The sequence below is a fragment of the Myzus persicae genome, unplaced genomic scaffold (genome assembly GCF_001856785.1).
Source record: "Myzus persicae strain clone G006 unplaced genomic scaffold, MPER_G0061.0, whole genome shotgun sequence".
In the NCBI taxonomy this organism is placed as follows: domain Eukaryota; kingdom Metazoa; phylum Arthropoda; class Insecta; order Hemiptera; family Aphididae; genus Myzus; species Myzus persicae.
In genome coordinates this window covers 477,647-499,266 of record NW_019101277.1, presented here as the reverse complement: position 1 = coordinate 499,266, position 21,620 = coordinate 477,647, and the positions used below count along the sequence as shown (strand labels likewise).

Genomic DNA, 21,620 nt, shown 5'->3' with positions numbered 1-21,620 from the left:
AGTGACATCTGAATTATTATTTATTCATTATTATACGAATTACAAAAATAATATTATAAAGTAAGTTAACAGCATTGAAGATACCTAAGTAAGCACGATTTTTTACTAGCATTTGAAGTTAAAATGTTGACAAAGTTCATTAAAATATAATATTCATATACAATATAACATCAGTATAGTTAAATATTGATTAATATAATAAATGCTGTTTTCGACAAAAATAAATTAACCTCCCGCAATAGTTACTAATATTAAAATGAGTTACTTTTATAGCAATAACACTGTATAGGGAACACATTTTAAAAGAAGAAATTGTATGTCCTATTTTTTCAGTTTTTCAGTTTTTTTATAATAGTGTGGTAAATAACATTGATATTGATTTGTTGCACATGGTTAATGAAAAGTAATTACTAAGTAAGTAATAAAGTAACTTTAACTTCCTTATATTTTAGAAATAATAATAATAATAGTATTAATGGGGCCTCAAAATAAACCCTTGCACACTGGCCTTCAAGTTCATAGTTGCATGTGGCACTGAATGTCAATGATTAAAATAAATTCATTCAATGAATACAATTTATTTTACTATGTTGCATGAAAATTAGGGTATTTAAGAACTGCTAGTTAATTAACCTAATTAGTTTGGAAAATTGATCAACTACATTTATAGCTAAATATTAGTAATATACCTTAAGTCGGGTTCCCACAACGTGTGGCCCGGCTCATGGCTCATGTAATCGAGTTGGCTTCATATCATCGACGCACTATGGCCTGGTTATTAGGTTGGTTAGGCCAATAAACAAATCCTGCGAGTTAATTTATGATCGACTTTCGACCCACGTTATCTAACGATAAATTTGTCAAATGGTACCTACAAATTTAATTTTTAAAACAAAAAATTTTGTTGTGATACATTTTATTTATTTATTATGAATTAACGAGCGAGTCCAATTACAATGGTAAATGTGGAACATAAACATGTTTGTACATAATGGTTGTCGTAAAAGTACAATATTGTAGGTGATTAAATTATTAAGATACAAACTAAAAGAAATAACGGAATTACAAATAAAAATATCGATATTAAAATTATTTACCTGTTGAATGGATCTAATTAAAGGGGCTTACCACCAAAGTTCTCACCATATAAAGTACTGTTGAAATTTATGAAAAGTACACATAATAATTATTAGGCATTTGGGCATTTGGGCACTTTATATCTGTAAGGTGCCTGGGAGGAAATGGGGACCTCTATTTGAAATTTTCTTTGTTTTGCTCGAGGGGGGGGGGGGCTTAGTTTATAGTCCCATCAAGTTTCTCTCTCCGATTCCCACCTGTTTGGTAACTGATTTAGTTGTTAACGTTCATACTTTTAATAAAATATATGTTAAATTTATAGATTTTTATATATAACTAGTCTATGGAAAACATATTATGCTCTAGGTAGGTGCCATTAAACAAAGGTACTTCGGTCAATCGGCAAAAGGTAATCTGAGTGTTTTCTGTTGTCTTTGTTATAAATTGTCGAAACTTAAACCGTTCCACTGTTACTAAAATTATCATTTTTGTGCGTAGCATACTACATTGCTCTAACAAGTGATTTGGGGGCAGGAGATTGTAAACATTTTGAAATTGGGGTTACAAATTTGAGTAAATTCTATAACAATTACAGTTGTGGTTTTTGAGATAAATTTCTCGAAGCTGTACAAGATTCGATTTTCGAACAACTCATTGGAGCTATGTTATGTAATGTTCTCTCTTTCTTAGAAAACTGTCAGTCACGGGAAATAAAGAAAACGTCCACTGTACAATACACCGACGACTCTGAAGCACCACTTGGTTGCACGCTCGGCATTCTCAAACTCGGGACTCGAGGTCCAAATAATACCTTCATCACAACAATAATAATTTTGTTATGATGACAAAGCGGGCGCAACAGGCTGCAAAGAGTAGCGAAACGACACCCGCGATGGCTACCTCCGTAGACGAAGACGACGACGGCGACGACGACGACGACGACGACAACAACAACGACGGCGACCTCCCCGTGAGGTCGCGTCGTGGCGTCTATCGATCGACGCATGAGCACTCCAGCACGGGGCGGGCCACGCGCTCGCATCATCGGTCCGGGTCGCCGCCGCTTATGATTTCGTCGTGTGTACCGCATAGAAAAAAGAGCGTACCTACGCGGTCGTTATAGCGACACGTTTGCGCGCAAATAAGAGCGTGACGTCGCGATATCGCGCGGGCGCACGGAGTGTCCGCGGCGGTCGCATAGTGTGTTTATACGCGTGGCGCCGCCGCTATCTCCGCCGCGATACACGACACTCGCGCAGTACGATATACGTGTGCACGCGCGCAGTACGCGATTCGCTACACTGCATATACACACACGCGCGCGCTGCATTATCAATCTGCTGTCGTCGTCGTCGTCGCAGCCGCCGAGTGATATCCGGCAGCGATGGGCTCGCTGCCCAACCTGCACGAGCTGTGCAAACAGCAACAGAAACAACAGCAACAGCAGCAACCGGTGTGCGTGCCCGCGGCCCCGAGGTTGTCGCCGTGCCCAGACCGCGGCGGTGGCAGCGGCACCGGCACCAGCCGCGCGCCGCACAGGCGACTCCAGCAGACCAACAGCCTGTGCACCAACAATTTTTACGGCGTCATCGACCGGCAAGCCGACATGCAGATCGACGAGGTTTGTATATAACATAGCGATAATGATTGATTTGACGCACATCACGGTAAACGATGACGAAGACGGTCAACGGTGATGATGAGCGCGGAATATATCACACGGATTGGCTTCGATCATTGTCGCCGCACTTGGGTACTTTACATGTTTTAGCGTGCGCGCGGACCGAAAGTATATAGAATGTTTCCATGCGATTTTCGTCCGCTGCGATAGTGCGCATCTTCGCGACAACTGCAGTTCGACGTGACTGTTGAACTGTGTGTGTCGATCGTCATAAATGAAAAAAAAACATCGTTTCTATGAATAACCTACCTGAAACAAACTCGGTGATTTACATAGAACTTGGAATAAATAAATATTTAAAACAAATAGTTTACCCGCTATTTTTGTGTACAAAATGCAGTAAGTCTATAACCCGTGTTATTTTGCAGCTTATAATACACTATTGTGGTGTTCTTCACCAACGAAGATAATTATATTAGTTCAGGCCCGAAGGGATTTAAAAATGGATTTATAGACTTTCGTTTTTAGTTTATGTTCGGATTATTTAAATATTTATTTTTAGTAGTATATAGTAGTATTTAGTAGTATTTATTGTATTTACGTTGCATTTACAAAAGTTCAAATTGTTTAGGTTCTTGTATACTTACGACAGCGATTTTTTGGCGTTACCTATATGTATATATATTACATAAGTACTTTTTTTAAAGAAACAGCATTTATGTTCGAAAAATGCCATTATTTTTGAAAACTTTCAATCAAACTCTATTGCCTGATTATGTCAACTATCGTCATAATGTCATTCTTTTTCGCTTGTTATAATAAACAGCGTTAAACTAAACTTTTACGAAAGTGTTCACTGTTCACTTTCGATGTTATGCTGATTGGTAATTTACTCACATAAACATTTTTGATTATCATAGGAATTATTTTTCTGAACATTTTAGCATCCATAAGTAATTATTATGACCAATTTATATTTTTAAACACATTCAAATATAAACAGCAGACTATTTGGGAAGTTGTCAATGAAAACATAAACAATTATGAACATTTTTTGAGCGGCTATGTTTAATGTAAATATTATAATTAAGAATATCTGCCAATTAACTTGGATTATTAAATAATTTAATATATTATGTATTTATGTATATTTTTGCATTTGAATAGTTTGAAATTATTTTAATCAGCTTTGTTAGAAACGTTACATCACAATAATACAATTGATATCATTTAATCCTATTAAACTTTTGAAGTATCATAAGTAAAATAATGATTTGTCAATTATCAAGTATTTATAAATATATTTAAATAAATAATATACAACTAAAAAATAGGTGGAGTATTGTGCATTGTTTCTTGGACTTATTTTATTCTATTGCTTACTCGTATAGGTACATGATTTTTCGTTTATGGATCATGATTTTACTTTTAAAATTTTATTTATGTATGACCTCGCTGATTAGCTTTGGTTTCGGATGAGCTGTAAACTATATTAAAGATATCTCTGGGCAGAAACCTTTGGATTATGTACACAAATTTTAACGATTATCGTTATAGTCGATTCTCTATAGAATTATTTATGAAACAACGGTGGTTTAAGTATGTACAATATACTAGATACTTACATACGAAAGATATTGTAAATATGTCGTTGAGTTTTACCATAGATTTTAAAAATATTTTTATCAATCTCTCATATAGTCATATATTATACTTATGGATATTATTTAAAATAATATTAATACATTTTATTTGTGAATTTTTGACAATGGTTTAAATGTATTTTTGTTTTAAAGTATTTTTGTACGAAATATAAAATTAAAACTGTCGCACTATGATGTAAGTACCTACTTTTATTACAGGGATAGATGCTATAACCTATGGATTTTTCCAATCTAAGTTAACGGTACGATATGACGTTTTACCTTAAAGTATCCTGGGCGCTTAGTGTTTTGCCCGGGCATTTCTAAGTTTTGCTTGTAGCATATAAGTATAGAAATTTACACTTTAATTTACTATATAGTGTATAAATAAACCCAAACTGAAACAATTTATTGTTTGGTGTTCAAAAACTGTATTTTTTTGTAGTTAAATGTTACAATTTATGTAAATGCTAGTGAAATAAAGAACAAATTCACCTAAAAAGTTATTTTATGTATACAAGTGTAAAACATCGGTCGCCCAGAATAGTTCAGTCATCAGCATTAATTTTTACTGAACTTGGTTCATATTGTTCAATAAAAATAAATATTTATTATAACATTTACAATAACACGTCATTATGTTTAACCATGCATAATGCACATGGTATAAAACTATGAAATGATAAATAATAATATGTATATATTTCAAAATATTATGTAGTCTTACTGACTACTGTGTATAGAAACATTAGAAACCTTAGAGCAAGCTTTATAATGTATGCACATATATACATAATACACGTTTTAAATCCATTTGTGAAATTGAATCGCATTTTCAGAACGGTTATGATAACTCGATTGAAAATTCTATATTATTATCGTATAATAAAACGTACAATATTATTATTTTTGCTTATTGGTAGATAGGACTTAACCATGTGTGGGTTATACAAGCTCTTACAATATTATTATCGTTATACGTACCATAGTTATTGTTTTTACTTTTTCCCTTTAACTTGTAATTTATATTACCTATTAATAATATTACTATTTGTTTTTATAATTTATTCAAAAATAATAATGACTCAAATTATTTCAGTAATGATTTGTATAACATAAATCTCATTTTTTATATTAAAGTTTTAAATCAATGATAAAATATGAGTTTGCAATTATTATAATAATGATATAACTTTATTATCAGTTTATATATTATAGCTTGGTGTTGAAATCGTAATATTGTGATGAATAGAATAAATTAGTTTCGTTATTAAATATCAAATAGTTGTTAGAGAAAGTGGTTAGTTATCAGCTCAATACTCTGTTAGCCGTCCTCGAACGGCTAGGCGATTTGAATATCTCGGTAAAATAAAAATAATATATTTACTGGGGGACGAGGTGACCGAGTGGTCTGACTCTTCCGCTGCGACGCAGCCGGTCGCGGTTCGATCCTCGGCCACCGGGCGGCATTTTTCTCCGGACAAGTCGCGGTGACCGGAGAGCAAGTGCTGCCATCCCCCACCCCCGGGGCATGGCAGAAACCTACGGGTGCCCCATTCGAAATTCTGCCAAAACAAACACACACGTGTTCCCCCTACCGTTCCAAAAACCTACAAACCATCAATACAAAAAAACCTACAGTACCTACTAATAGCTAATGGCCTCAGTTGCCGGGCTCAGGATCAATTAAAAAAAAAAAAAAAATATATTTACTGCTGCCAACTACCTGGCAATTTTCAAAAAATTAAGTATTTAGTCTTTGAATAAGCGCGTAGCCATGACTTTTTCAAGGAGTTGGGTGTCCTACATATTAATACAAATTCAACTTTAAAGTACTATGTACTGTAATGCTATGCTAATATTAAATTTACTATTGATAATTAATATCGTGTAAGTACTACATTTAATATTGTCATTTTAAAAGTAATTTAGCCTTAGGTTATCAATTATTTTCAAATTTTTTTGATATTTGTAATTATTTTTATTTTAAACAATTTTTTGTAAGTACCTATATGCCAGATATTATACTAAATTCGATTTACAAACTGTTTTTCTTTTGTTATATAGATAAGTTTTTTTCCAGTTTTAAAACTATGTGATTAAATTCATTGGTAAGCTCAAAGTTTCAGAGTCACTTCTGTTGAGCAGCTCAGTAGAGTGTATCAATGGTTATAGAATGTAGCAGTTATTAAAGCTTATACCACTGCTGTTCCATCTGGATGCGAACCCCGTGACGAGATAAAAGATCCTTCGATGACACTTTAATAATATATCACATTATCACCACAACGAAGACGCAAATAGTTTACCTATTTCTAATAATTTAGGCTAAGCTGACAGCTAGTGGTCCTTGGGAACAGTGAAGCAAACGTATACCAAATTAGACACTGAAATTCAAAGACACTCTTATTATTATACTGTGTTATACATAATATAATCCCCTTGATAATATATTCCTCTATCCAGGGTTTCACGACTAAGTAAATAGTTTAACCGTGAGCAGGCATGCATCAGTGATCAGTAAAGTTGTACAATAATATAATTTGCATATCATATAATATAGTACGTTAAGTTACAAGTAAATAGTGCGAAAATTATTCGATGAAAATCATTATTATGTTAACCTATGTTACCTACATGGTTTGCGTATGTACCCTTAAACCTCAGTAAACGTAATAATTAATATATGCGCATAAAGTAGCAGTAAGCAATGTACCAGTGTACAAATGTCAAGTGTACAAAAACTGTTATAATTAAAATGTAGGTATCTCTTGGCTTTATTTATTTTATGTTTTTGAAATCGTAATATTTTATATTTAAACAAACAGTGACCTACTAAATTACTTTTATAATACATAATTATATTATAACCACACATTTGTGATATTATATAAAATTTCATAAGATTACTATTTTAGAATTCAATTTAGATACGAATCATCGTTATAGTGTATACACATAATATAGACATAAATGATAAAGTCTGAGTGGTAAGCGTAGGTACGCGAAAAGTGATCAATCCTTATAGACTGTACTGTTGAGATGGGGTTTACTTTTTATTATTTTATATTTAATAGTTAAGCTACTTAACTATTCATTTGCTGAGATTTGAATATTTTATTTGTTGGTCGTTAGAGTTCATTGAATTCAAGATTCAAATCTAGTTATCACAATGCTTTGAGATTTTATTTGAAAGATTTTTTATCAAAATTGAGGTACTGAAATTCTAACTTTAATATTTTATGTATACTGATTATTGGCTGATCTTTGTTAAAACTATAATGTTATTTTAGTATTATTTAATGGAAATGTTACGGTTTTTATTCAGTTTTGTTGAATTCAACCTGATATTTTTCATTATATTAGACTGTGATATAATGTGCCATACTATGTGCGTACTCCGTATAATATATAAAATGTAATAACCATAAGAGTTATGAACAAAAAAAAACTGTAAAATGATATATTAGGCACCTAATACGTATTATATATTTTATGTCAAGTTTTTATTATTACACAAATGTTATAAAACTATACAAGTTGATAATACAATATTTTGTAATATTACATTTTAGTGAATATTTAAATCTAATTTCATTTTTATTTTATTTAAATCCCCGAGATAAAAATAATAAGTGTCATTAATCATATTTTAAACAATTGTTTTATAATATATTTATACTTATATCTTATACGCTGTATATTTAAATATTATTTTAAAGTATAAACACACCTTACGTATCTTAGCTTCTGCAATTATATTTTTATTATATTTAAAATTTACATTTTTAATTATATTTGTAACTGGGTACATTAATCTATTAATACTCATAACTTTAAATAGTTACCTTTTTGGCTAAAACGAATTTAAATATTAAATACAAACGTATGTTGGTGATTTAATAATAAGGTGTTTTCTAATAAACTGCACTAGCTCTCAAATTAATGCCACTGCTAAACTTTGCATAATGTATGTATACGTTACTAATAAAGATGATAATTATAGGTGGTATCAACTATCAAGAATGAATTTATGATGTTCAACATAATAACCAAATTGCTTTTAATATTATTTCCTATTCATTTTTGAAGATGTCTAATAATATTAGTTTTCTAAATATTGACTAGAACTATGATCAGTGACTAATGCTTTTTAGCCTTCAGAGTTTAGGGAGTGTAAAAAAAGGGTTATTTTTTATATAACTACACTAATTACCAGTAAAATTGATTTTTGCATAGCAACCAACTATAGCATGTTAAGATGTTGAATTACATATTTAATAACAAGCATGACATGCACTCTTATATTTTTGAAATCCCTGTGATCCAGTGATACTACCTTAGTCCACGCTGCTTCCTCAAGAATTATATCCTATCGCCTAGAACCTGTTTTGAAATAGATAGTAGTTACAAAATGTTTTTCTGCGTGGATGCGATTTCATTCGTGTGTATTCATGTTTCAAAAATCTAACCTACCAGACATTGTATTACTATTACATGAAATATATAATATAAACAAATTTTTATTACTACACAGCTTATAGAAATATTTATTTTCATAACTATACTGCAGTAATTTATTACTACCAACAAGATTGTGAGGTGATCTGATCGATCAATATTACATAATAAAAGTTAGTACCCGGGCAGTTGTTCCCATCAGGAATTTCTGGAAATTTTTAGATGATTTAATACATTTATTGCCTGTTTTTATTTTTATAGACAATTATCAACTAAAAAAATTAAAACTTTATAATTTATACATTTATGTAAAATAATTGTAATATTGAACCAAGTACTGCATGCCCTCTACTTAGTGTTTTGTCATCATACTCTATTTCCAATTGTAGAAATGTGACTACTATACTTCCTCGGAGCTCAATTCATCAATAGCGTCCGATAAAAACCCAACCGAAACTATAGGCTCAATCGGGAATTCAAACATAGATACATAAAGAGACCCAGTAATGTCAAATGAAAAGCCCAATTTTTTCCTTTCGACTCTTGGAAATTAAAACGTTGGTCACTGGTCAGTTCTTGCTTTTTTCTGCTAACTATGTTTTAACATAATATCTATTCACTCTTCAACATCTCTTGTAATCTTTTGTGTTCACCCTCTCAATATGGAATCTTGCAGGGTTTTATTATTAACTTTTTTCATATAATTGCATAATCACATAAGCCCGCATAAAAATTTTTTTACTGAAAAAATCATTATGGTCATCACGATTTTTACAAATAAGTGACACATTTGCATTGTTAAATGTTTGAAGTATTTTGCTTAAAATACATACTAAATCCTAGTAAAATATGATAAAAAGGTAGGACAGTAAAATAAAAAAAATTGAATACTTTAAAATGTATTAGCAAGTACTGTGTGGATATGCAAAGTAATTCTAGTGAAAATCGGACGAGACTCAAAAAATGACTAGTCACAAAACCAAAATAGACAAAAACTAATAGGTATACGGTATACCCTATAACGCAGTAGGTATCCATAATATGATAACATATTTTATGACTATGGCAAGTGATAATCGTTAATAATAACAAATTGTATAACATATGAGTATGTTATGTACGCGCATGGAGTGAGCTAATCAAGACCAGACTTTATCTAATCAAAGATTATATTAGTATAAACATTTTGTGGAAATACGTTCATATAATTTACTATATAACTTTAGAATGACTTGAATAATTTAAATGCTTCTTAGGGAAATGTTTATAATTATAAGAACTATGAATAGTCAACACTGTAATAAATTATCCATTTTAACCATCGGCTAAAAACTCAAGGCATTTTAGAAATGTCCGTGGAAATGTAGTTATTTACTAAATTATCATGACTGCCGGTAACATTATAATGTTTTTCTATTATTTTTTTTTGTTTTATAGTCATGAACATTTTCAGTTTTCAATTATAATTTAACTGTAAATTAGGTAACTTATCAAAATTAAACCCTACAAATATTGTTTAAACTGATAAGGTATGAAAATCTAAAACAAATATTCCTTTCAGACGGGAAAGTTGCAAATTTTTTATGTCAGTTAAAGTGCGCATATACAAACAGTGTATGTCATACACATATAAACAATATTTACAAAATCATTTTTTTTTATCTACACATATGATGATATAATTGGTTTTTTTGGTGAATTCTAGAGGTCTTGGAAAAAAGTCATTGATTGCCATTCAGAGCATGTTTTTTGAATTTAAGGCCGAACATGTTACGTACAATAATTATTACTGAAGTTTTCGAAAAAAAAGTTCTGCTTGTGTTATAACTTATAAATTATAATATATGGCTGGGTATATTGGTGATTGGGCTTGGGACATTATATTGATGGATTTTAACCCACTTCCTTAACTAAAACACATACCATTTAACGTCAATATTTCCAGGTTCGATAAAATAATATGAGATTATTACAGCTGACTATTTTATCATATTACATTGATGTTTCTAAAGTTTCGACTATCGAAGTATGTTTTTTCCAACAAACCAAAATTATTAAATTACCAATTTACTATTTTTTTCTTTATAGTGCATTACTTTCTGTACACTAAAATCTAAAATTTGCCACTCTTAAATATGTAATATTATCCATTTATAATCATATTATGTGATTTATTATTGTAGCTTACATAAATAATGGTAAACAATTTTTTAAATAAAATATGAATAAATAATATTAAGCTGGCGATTGCTCATTAAAATATTAATTTGATTTTTTATAATATTGTTGTATAAATGTAAAAGTTTATAATTTTTTATTTACACACTAGGTATGAAAATACAGGTGGTTATATACATTAATTATAAGAATTTAATTTTAAAATGTGTGTTCTTTGTACCCGGCCCTTCACTATTATATGCCACCTCTTGCACTCCAAACATCTTGTGTATAATAGTTTCTTATATATTTTAATTTTAATTGTTTTCATGCACTCCATATACCTATGCTCTGCAGAAACCGTTTTCACCGACGTCGCTCAGGTCGACGCTATCCACCACGAATCGTCAGGTGTGCGTCGCCAACGCGTCTTCGGCGAGCGGCAAGAGACGTGACTCGCTGTCCAGCTCGGCTGGAGCCTCGTCAGTGCGCCGCCTCATCGAAGTGGTCCGAACGACCCCGTCCAACATGGGTCCAGTGTACAGCCGGAGATTGTTGTGCCGCAACTACGTCACACTGTGCCTTGGACACGGTGCGGCCGCCGCTGCTTTGGTTCCGTTTATGGCATTACAGGTACCTTATGTTATATTATTACAAACACAAAATATGCTACATTAATTACACGAGATTCAAAGATGTGACGAATGCCTGAGGATTGTGCAAGAAATTGTGTTCCTAAATCGCGATTTATGTTTTATTATGATTTTTTTTTATTCGATCTGCTGCAGGGTAGGGCGAGGTACGCACCACGAGGGACTGTTTCAATATATCTGATCGTTTAGTAATGCGAGTTCGAAGGTTAGGTTACAATACGCATTTTAATATTATGTATCAAATTATATCTGGCTTGTATGACAGGAAACATGATGAGTCACGGCACTTATCTAAGTCACTTAAAGTACAAGTAATGCCACCATAGTATAGTAATATGCTAATAATTACTATATTTTGTATACAAGAAGCATTTTTGAATACTAATAAAAAAAAATTATTTTTGACATGCCACTATATTTCTTGAATCAATGTGTCTCAATAATAGTATCATATATGCAGATAAAGCCTAGAACTCAGTTCCTGCTCACTTATTACTCCCATCTGTATTAAAACGCAGATATTTAGAATATTTACATTGTTATTAAATTTCTTTTTAGAAACACATTTCAATTTGCAAAAAATGTTTCGAGTGCGATGCTAATATTATTGTAGCATTGCTTTGAAATGTAATAATATATTCATTTAAATAACTTTACATTGTTATTCTGCATCGAGTAGTTTAAACATATTAATATTTTACACACTCGGTCGTAGGTATAGTTAATATTAGGTATCACGTTGGTGTTTAACATAATCCTTAATACGGCGTATTGTATAGGTGATATAGGTACATATATGCATTGAAGGACAACATTTTGTGATTATAATTAATTATTATACTTTTTTAAAGTTTATTTGCATGACAATGCTTAACGATAATATTATAACACAGATTGTTTAGTAAAAACAGTTGATTAATTTTTATCCTTAGAATAATATTGCCCAAATTATTTCTAATGCTGAAAAAGAATATTAAATTTGGTTCTGATTTTGAAAATTGTATTATAATTTTGACATTGGAGTCCATTTAGTGGTGCCTACGCAATTGTGTTGTAGGTATATAGAGGTTTTCTTTGTTATTCGAATGCAAATATGTGCAATCGTGTTTTCAAAGAGATAAATTGTGTAAAATCAGGTTCTACCCTAGTCCCAAGAATACGAACCTTTACTCAAGACTCTAGAGTCTAGATAGTATAACCTAATTACGTGTGATCCCCTTATTTTATAGCATAATATGCGAGTTCTATTATGTAGTAAAGTTGGTAAACTGTACAAAAGTATGTAAGCGAAAAACATAAAAGCGAATGAGTGCTCATGCGAATCAGACGATACTGTGTCTATCATGTCCTACGGTAAAACCATTAGTTGTAACTAGGTTTCATTATGTTTCGTTCAACTGATTCTATAGCGAAACCTAAGCCTAATTCTACTTTAAAAGAAATTTATTGGATAGATTTTGTTAATGTTTAAACAGTATACTTATCCTCTCTGGTAAGCGTATAATCAGTGTTTTCGTTCATTACGTAATGGATTCAAAAAAATAGACAAGTAAATTCCGCTTATGAACCCATTTCATGTTCCGATCTCACATGATCACATGAGGTTTTATTATGAATAGTAATATTATTTTATCATACTAAATTATGATTATATTATACTGACGTATGTTTAATGTTTTAACCTATAGAGATAAGATAGTAACATAACAAATGCAATAATGTACTCTCGTAGGTGTTTAGAATTCAAGTAAAGTAAAAATAAAAAATAGAAAATATTATTATGTGTGCACTGAAATATATTTTGATTCACAATAAATAAAATAAAATGTACCTTAAAAACGGAATACGAGTAAAAATCAGAGTGTATAACATGCTGAACACGTAATAGTGTTTCTTTTAATAGGTATTTTTGATGTTAAAAAGTAGACAGAAAAAATAGATATAAAAGCTAATAGCTTTTTTCCTTTCAGACACCTTAAGTATTATAAAGTATAAGCAGTAACTTTACACAAAAACCTTCATATTACTTTGGATTTATACAGAGTACGTTGTTGACCTGTTCATCAGAATTTCGATAATGTCAATTGACTAGCTAGTATTGATTATTAAAGTAAATAAACGTGTAATAAAAGGGTATACATGAATTCAGTTCGCTATTGAGAACTATACCGATTCAAGATTTAGATATTTCTAACAAGAAAAATGATATTTACTAGCGTGACGAAATTAATGTCGATATAGTTTTGTTGGATACCATGTCTTCCTATTTCACGTTATTTGTAGATGTACAAAGAATGAATCTCCTACTAGATCCTCACAATTTTTGTGATATATAATTTTGAGGAATCAGTATACATTTATAGAATGTCTGATGTATATAGCGTTAGTGTTTGTGATTTGGTCGAACGCATGGAAATCTCAACGATTGTTTAATACTTACTGTGGCTTCAAAAGTAAAATACAAATAAATGTGAGTAGTAGTAGAAGAATTGTCTTTACGATTCAATACATTTAAATTGTTATTATTTTTCTAGTCAACAAAAGGTTTCATACGATGACATTTTTTTTCTAGCTTTTAAATTCATTACAAATCCTCAATTTTATTTTTGAATAATTTTATATTATTATTCATTAGCACACATTTAACATACTAAAGAGATCCAATACCATCAGGTAAAAATGTTTCAGAAATGTATAAACTTTAGTAGACATTTCGCAATGCAGACCTCTTGATAAATAACAATGAATTGAAACAAATTGACACTTCTCCCACTTACTTGATTTTTTTAGTAGTATTGAAAATTCACCAAAAAAAGTGTCACCTAGAAGCAGCAATTTTATTCTCAAAATATCATTATTAAAAACGTTACATAACTATTATTATTCTACATTCGTATATGTTATAAGTTAACATTTTCGTACACGAACAAAAATAATAAAACCACCACGAACAAAACATGTAATGTAAGTGCTTTCAAACATTTTGAATATAAAGGAATCACAGTTAAAGACATTGATTAATCTTAATATAATTCTAAGCTAAGTCGATTTGTGTTATTATATCGGCAAGACTAAGAACTAATATTATGACGCCGTAAATCTTAAGAGTAGATTACTTTATTGTATATTAGTGTATATTGTAGTATTAATACAAACTAATATTATTTTTAAATAACCGTGTATATCAACTATTCAAAACTCAAATAAATTAATGATTTAATAAATTAATAAATTAAGTAATTATGTATTAAATAGTGGACTTAATCCTGTAGAGTTCATTGGTTTAGCATTGTGTATCGTGTACCACCAGTGACCAATTTTTCATCTGTTGTGGGGTTATTGTAAAACTTTTATAGTACTTCTACTACATTAAGTTATAGGTACGATACAAGCCTTTAAAATAAATCCATGATGATGACAAAAAAATGTAATATATAAAAGAACAAAAAACTAAAAAATAGAACTAAATACTTATCCTTGTGTATTTATGAAACGTCTATAAAACATACCTATACTATGTTTTGATATATTTTATCATCATTCCGATTTTTGAAGCTTTTTACTTGTTATTTTGATGCAACTTTTACTAAAATGTTATATAATTTTGACATATTTATTGAATTATTACAATAATTTTGAACTTTTCGTAAGCTAACAGATTATTTTTAGGTTTTTACAAATGTTTTAAGTTTTGATCAAAGGGAGAATTATTTTATGGGTTAAGCTTTAGTTTTCAGTCCATTAAAACTTTGGTCATGATTATATTTGATTAAAAATGTAAATTTGGTTCTGTGTTCAATATATTTTGTAAATCAATAGTTTCTGAAGATATTTCATATTTTGAATGGGTATGAAAATAAAAGTAATGGTGAACATTTTGAAATAGTGAAAACCAAAATAATTAGTATATTATAAAGAAGTAAAAACATTTTATGCAATTAAATTGTTTGCATACTAGTAGTGTATATAAGTCCTTTTGAATCACCTTGTTTACAATTTTTTCAATGAATTTATTGATTAAAACATAATTTCTCAATCCTTGAATGTGTATAATATTTATAACACATATTTATACATACTATGATTTATTACCTAAATGTATTATTTTTGGTAATCATTTCATATTTATAAATTTAAAAACAGCAATTAATCTTGATTTTGTTGACGCTATTTTCTCTAAGGCATAATTTATTCATGCTTAATTTTACACTCATTAGTCATTATTAATTGTATGTACTACATTCACTAATATTCCTATAAAGCACAATACAGATATAAGATTGCAATGTTTTAAATACTATAAAATTAAATTTTGATAAACTTTATCAAGACATAAAAGTTCAGTAAAATCTGATAAAAAACTTGTTATGGTTAAATTACCTTTTAAATAAAAACTAATGAAACCTAAATATAAAATAAGATTATTGAACGGAAGTATATTACTTTTTTTTTTGTTAAACTTATCTTTAAATTATGCACACACTTCGTAATCTAAAATGTACTGCAATGTGTTTATAAATTGTTGGTATATAGAATAATAATTATAGTATTGTACTTGAAAGGTAAATCTTGACTAAATTATATCTACAATAGTACAATACCCCCAAGTAGTATAGTAAATAATGTGTTAAATGCATTCAAGAGATATTATTATTTATTACCAATAATAATCAGCATAAGATCTTGAAGCCGGGAGAGGCTGGGTAAAAAATTAATGTAGAGGTCCTGTAAAATAATAATAATATTATCTATTTTTTTCGTGCAAGCCCACTATATAATATAATTTAATTTTTTTTTACCAGCTTTAAATAAATCGAGGACCCCATAAAACGTATCAGAATAAGCAATAGCGCACGTGGATTTTGGGTTCGGGCTCAATATTTCTCCCAGCGTCTGGACGCCATTAAGATCTATAGGATCTGATAGTTACATAATCATCTTCGCTATCGTGGCTTAACGCAATGGCGATATAATATGATGTATGGATTATTTATTATGATGAACGGAAGACCGCAAAAAAAAAATTATTACCTATGTAATAAGTTATCTATTTATTTCGTTTATAGTACACTATATAATATAATTTATTACATTATTTTTATCAGCTTTTAAAATATTGAAGACCCTTTAAAACATATTGAAATACTCAATAATACCAATAAATATTTGTTTGGACTAGACATATCTTTTAGATCCTGCACACCTGTTGATTTGAGATATACGGCAGCAGTCAGTGTCTAATTTACCATTTCCGATATTGTGTATTATACATTTATAAGTATTACGTAAAGTATATTTATATAATACGACTAACGGCAGTACTCGAAATATCACTTTAGAGCAAGGGCACACACAGGATTTTTTTCTTATAGGCCAGCTATAGTATTTATTTTTAAATGTGTGCAGAAACCCGGAAGCCGGCATGTGTAAAAGCACGAGCTTTTACTCACTTGCTTATGAAATAAACTATGTCTCAATAGTTTTTTTTTGCATTTTGGGTTTTTATAAAGTCATGGTGAAGTTATGACTATAAATATATTATTATTGTTTATTATATTCTGGATATGGTGATAATTCTTTCTAGGTCTTACGTTTTAAATGATAAAGTTAAGTTATCTTGATCCTTTTTCTCATAATATTGACATCAATTCTAAAGTTTCAACATGTTTATGAATATGAGACACAGGTATCTATTCAGTAGATGTTTCTTAATATAATTATGTTTTTATTCTTAAAATGAAAAATCATATTTCTGATGTACTAGACGAAACAGGCAATAAAAGTATAAATATTGTTTGAAATAGAGTATTATTGCACAAACATAGTGCACCGATCGCATTATGTGGTCAATAATTTCAATTATGATTTGGCAACAGGATTTTCGGTATTACAAATCAAACTCGGATCTGAAGCACAATTAATACTATTGTGTGGTATATTATTGTTATACAATTCTAAAAGTTTTATTTTTTTCTTGTGATTTTTTTGCTTGATTAGGAGTATTTTCAGTTGGTAGGAAGCATTTAAAAATGTTTATTACAGATTTGTGCTTTAAAAATTATTTGGTTATAATATTTACAAGAGAATTTAATCATGGAATGAAAATAGAACGTCTATAATATTTTTCTTAATATTCTGCTGGTAAATTGCACTGTTTAGTTAGATTTAGGCCTAGTAATTAATTTTTAATATCAGTTGGTATGTCAAGAAGAACATGAACTACAAAATATAAATGACTAGGGCCTCTGATATTGGTTTTCCACTCAATTGTAGAATTTTACTGATTGGTAAGATATAACTTAACAAATTTTCTGAACACGATTGCATTTAACAGTAAAAACGCATTACTCAACGATAATTCTTAATAACTCCATAACTGTTTTTCTTTTGAAGCTGTCACTATATGCTATATCATTTTTTTGATTTTAATAACTGAATTATGACTTTCTACTCTAAACTTTAACGGGGAGCATCTATACGGCTATACTAATAATATTATATTGTACATTTATATGTATATTCATATATTATTCTACGTCGAAAAAGAAAATTAGCTTTGTGTTTCGACGTCTGCAAAACAAAATTTAATAATAAACAATCACGATTCCAGGAGATTTTATTTAATGACATAATATTATATCTAGATACCTATTTGTTCATATAACAATATCATTAAAATAATATTTATATTTATGTTACTATAATGCCCTAAGGTATCTTCTAAAAACTATAATGGTACGCACTCAACAATAACCAAGTTAATATCAGAGGTTTCGTTAACAACAATATTTATCACCTAATATGTAAGAACAGTCACGTTTGATTATGCAACGTTCAGCCTTATTATTAAACTTCGACGGTGTACCAGCGACGTTATAATATACCACCGCCGTGGTGCGGATAATAATTGTACGCAATATTATCATGTATATTGTATATCTACAATATAGATCCTATATGCATAATAGAAGTATAATATTACTCAATAAATCGAGCTTTTACGTATCGGTGGCACGTGGTCATGCTATGATTTATCATTTATGGGAATATATTGGAATACGATTTATATTATTATCCTATATTTTATTATAATAAATTATAATTGTAGGGTACTAGGTATAACGCTGCCGATCAATGTCATCCCAAAAACAACATGCGCCTATCAGCGTGAATTTATTTCGGCGTAGTTCTCCCTATGTTGTACTGAGCAATTAAAATTTTTTTTGAGAGAGAGGGATGGATAAATTTAATGCCAAACAGAATAGTGGCAATTCTTTTCTAATAATTTTTTTTTAAATCTTACCAGATTTTATATCATATTTTATTGATACATTATTACTATCACTCAAGATGAGAGGTATATTACTCCTCACATTCATTCACATCAAAATAAATAACACAACTAAATTATTTTAACAATTAAAATGATAAAATGAATTTATTCTTACAACGAGAACCTACCGTATTTATGAAAATTCGTTTAAAATGCATTCCATTGAAATATTATTAAAGACGTCCCTTCTATATGTATTAAAGTAAGATTCTATCATGATGCATAGAAGTTCTAATCCATATTTAATTCTCTGCATTGCAGAAAACGAGCATGTAGTAAATAAAAAATAAACGCTGACTGATGATACCATGAAATAAGATAGTTTTAGGTAGGTACAGTTAACAATTTAAATTACAAATATAAATAGATAACATCTGATTGGTGATAATTACAGTATGATATTTAGCTTACAACAGATGTATTGCTTATTTGCATTTGGTTAGATTAGGTAAGGGGTGGAGGGAAAAAACACAAATACCATATACATTATACATTATACAATGTGTAATGCGTGTATAATATACATTTATTATAATTACAGTATTCATAATCAATGGTAGTATCTTGCATGACAATAACTTATGGTAAATTGACTATTGACTATATGGCTATTTTAATTAAGTTTAGTACATATAACAAATTATCATTAAATTTTGATTTTTCTTGATTTTTTGGAAACAAAATCGTTTATAATATTGCATTAGTCTAAATTTTTGGCTACATGATTTTCGATTGAAATAGTTGATAATTCGTATGGGAAATAGAGGTATTCATATCAAAAGTCAAATGAAAATTGTAATTAATTGTATTATAATACTCATTATATAATGAATAAAAGCTGTTAATATATCCACTTATTATTTAATAATTTGACACCATCCAACCAAGACTTCCTTTACAGTGCCTCGGCTTAACCCCCCTGTTTCGAGCCCTGCTTGTGACTGATGTTCAAAAATATTTTAGGGTTCCATATCCGCTTGGTGGTGGCCGGACAATTTGAAGCAGAATGGTGGGTTTACCACCGTCACCACGGACATTGGTTCTGTTCTGCTGTCTGCAATGTTTGGCATGGCAGCGATGAGCGCACTGTTTGGGCCAACTGCTGTTCACCGGCTGGGCACCAGGACATGTCTGGTTACCGGTTACCTGGTGTCTGTCGCTTTCGTCACCGTACATCTGTACCCAAAGGTGGTGGTACTGGTGCCCGGTTACTTCCTGATGGGCGCCTGGTTGGGATGCTGGACGGCGTCCCGCACTGCTGTGCTCATGGCGCTCGCATCTAAAATGGCATATGTGCTGTCCGACCGAGAGGAGTGTGAACTCGAGGGCAACGGTCGCCGAGAAGCGGTGGCCAGGAATCTGGCTAGGGGACTCCAGGTAAGATGTTCATAACTACCTATTGCAAGACTGTTAAGCATAACACCGATAGTGTACGACCTACCAACAAATGTTTGACTCACACTTTGGTATAACTACCCACAAATACTATTGGATTTGTATAATATTGTTAAACATGACTTAATTTTATATATATATATTTATTTATTCTTCACCTTCTCATCTTAATAAATTGGATTTATATTTTGAGTCATTCATAAAATAGTAAAAATCTATTAATTTTGAATAACAGGAACTTCATTACTCTTCTTGAAGATTCCATGTCTCATGGCTATGAACCATTGATCTTAATATTATACTAGGACTGTCACCAAGACATTCGATTGTTTGAGTGCTATCGCAATTTTATTTACGGTCTATAAAACCCGAGCACAGAGAACTTAAGAATGAGTTGAAAACTTGAAAACAAAAATATACTGAAAGTAAACCAGTAGGTATTTGTTACTGAAAGATTTTATTATGCCACAGATTACATACTATTTATCCCAAGTAAACTGGTAATTTTCTGGGTATCGTTATACCTTATAATTCATTGCTACCTTAGTCCTCAGATGATAAAATTATTAACAGTTACATTATACACTTATACCTGTATATCTATACTTATACTTATTATAAGTAACTTTGGAATTTTACTAGGATGGTATTGACAATGTTAAAAATATATCATACTCGGATGCGAGTATTGCAAAAGTATAATACAATAAATAATAATATTAATATAATAAAAAATATTATGATAGAAAAAAATATTTAAATATTTATATTACAAAGTCAAACTCATTTTGAAAAACAATCCAACTGTTATATTTTGTAGATTGAAAATTGATTACATATATTTTAAATTTTAATGCACTTGTACTACACTCATAATTTACGTATATTTAGAAAACAAATATCTTGTAAATTTTAATTTAATTTAAATTTTTTGAAATCAAAATTTATGTCATTGGACAATTCGTTCAATCATTTGGAATACTTCACAAAATGGACTAAATTATTATTTCAATTGTATAACTTTTTTCCGCATAGATGTTTATCTTTACTTTACGACTTAAGTTTATTTGCTTTTCGAATTTATAGCCCATCAGATTGCTCTTTTTTCCAATATAGCGACCTACAGTCTTCTCGGTTTCTTATTGCTTTTTCATTTGATTTGAGAGAACTACGCACAAGGTTTTATTATCTTTGTTTCACACACTTTGTGGGGCAAAATGACGTACTGCGCAGTACCGAAAAATAGATTTATTTGGATTGATATTATTGCACTCGTTGAC

The 21,620-nt window shown here is 30.1% G+C and overlaps 1 protein-coding gene across 1 annotated transcript in view; it reads left to right on the top strand.

The window, feature by feature from the left end:
- Window positions 1-2,225: 2,225 nt before the first annotated feature.
- Window positions 2,226-21,620, top strand: part of LOC111028520 (protein unc-93 homolog A) — a 35,091-nt gene continuing 15,696 nt past the window's right edge. Inside the window, exons 1-3 of the mRNA XM_022307198.1 lie at window positions 2,226-2,698; window positions 11,317-11,592; window positions 19,909-20,322. Coding sequence (XP_022162890.1) covers window positions 2,462-2,698; window positions 11,317-11,592; window positions 19,909-20,322 — 927 coding nt within the window. The 5' untranslated portion in view covers window positions 2,226-2,461. The remainder of the gene's footprint in view (window positions 2,699-11,316; window positions 11,593-19,908; window positions 20,323-21,620) is intronic.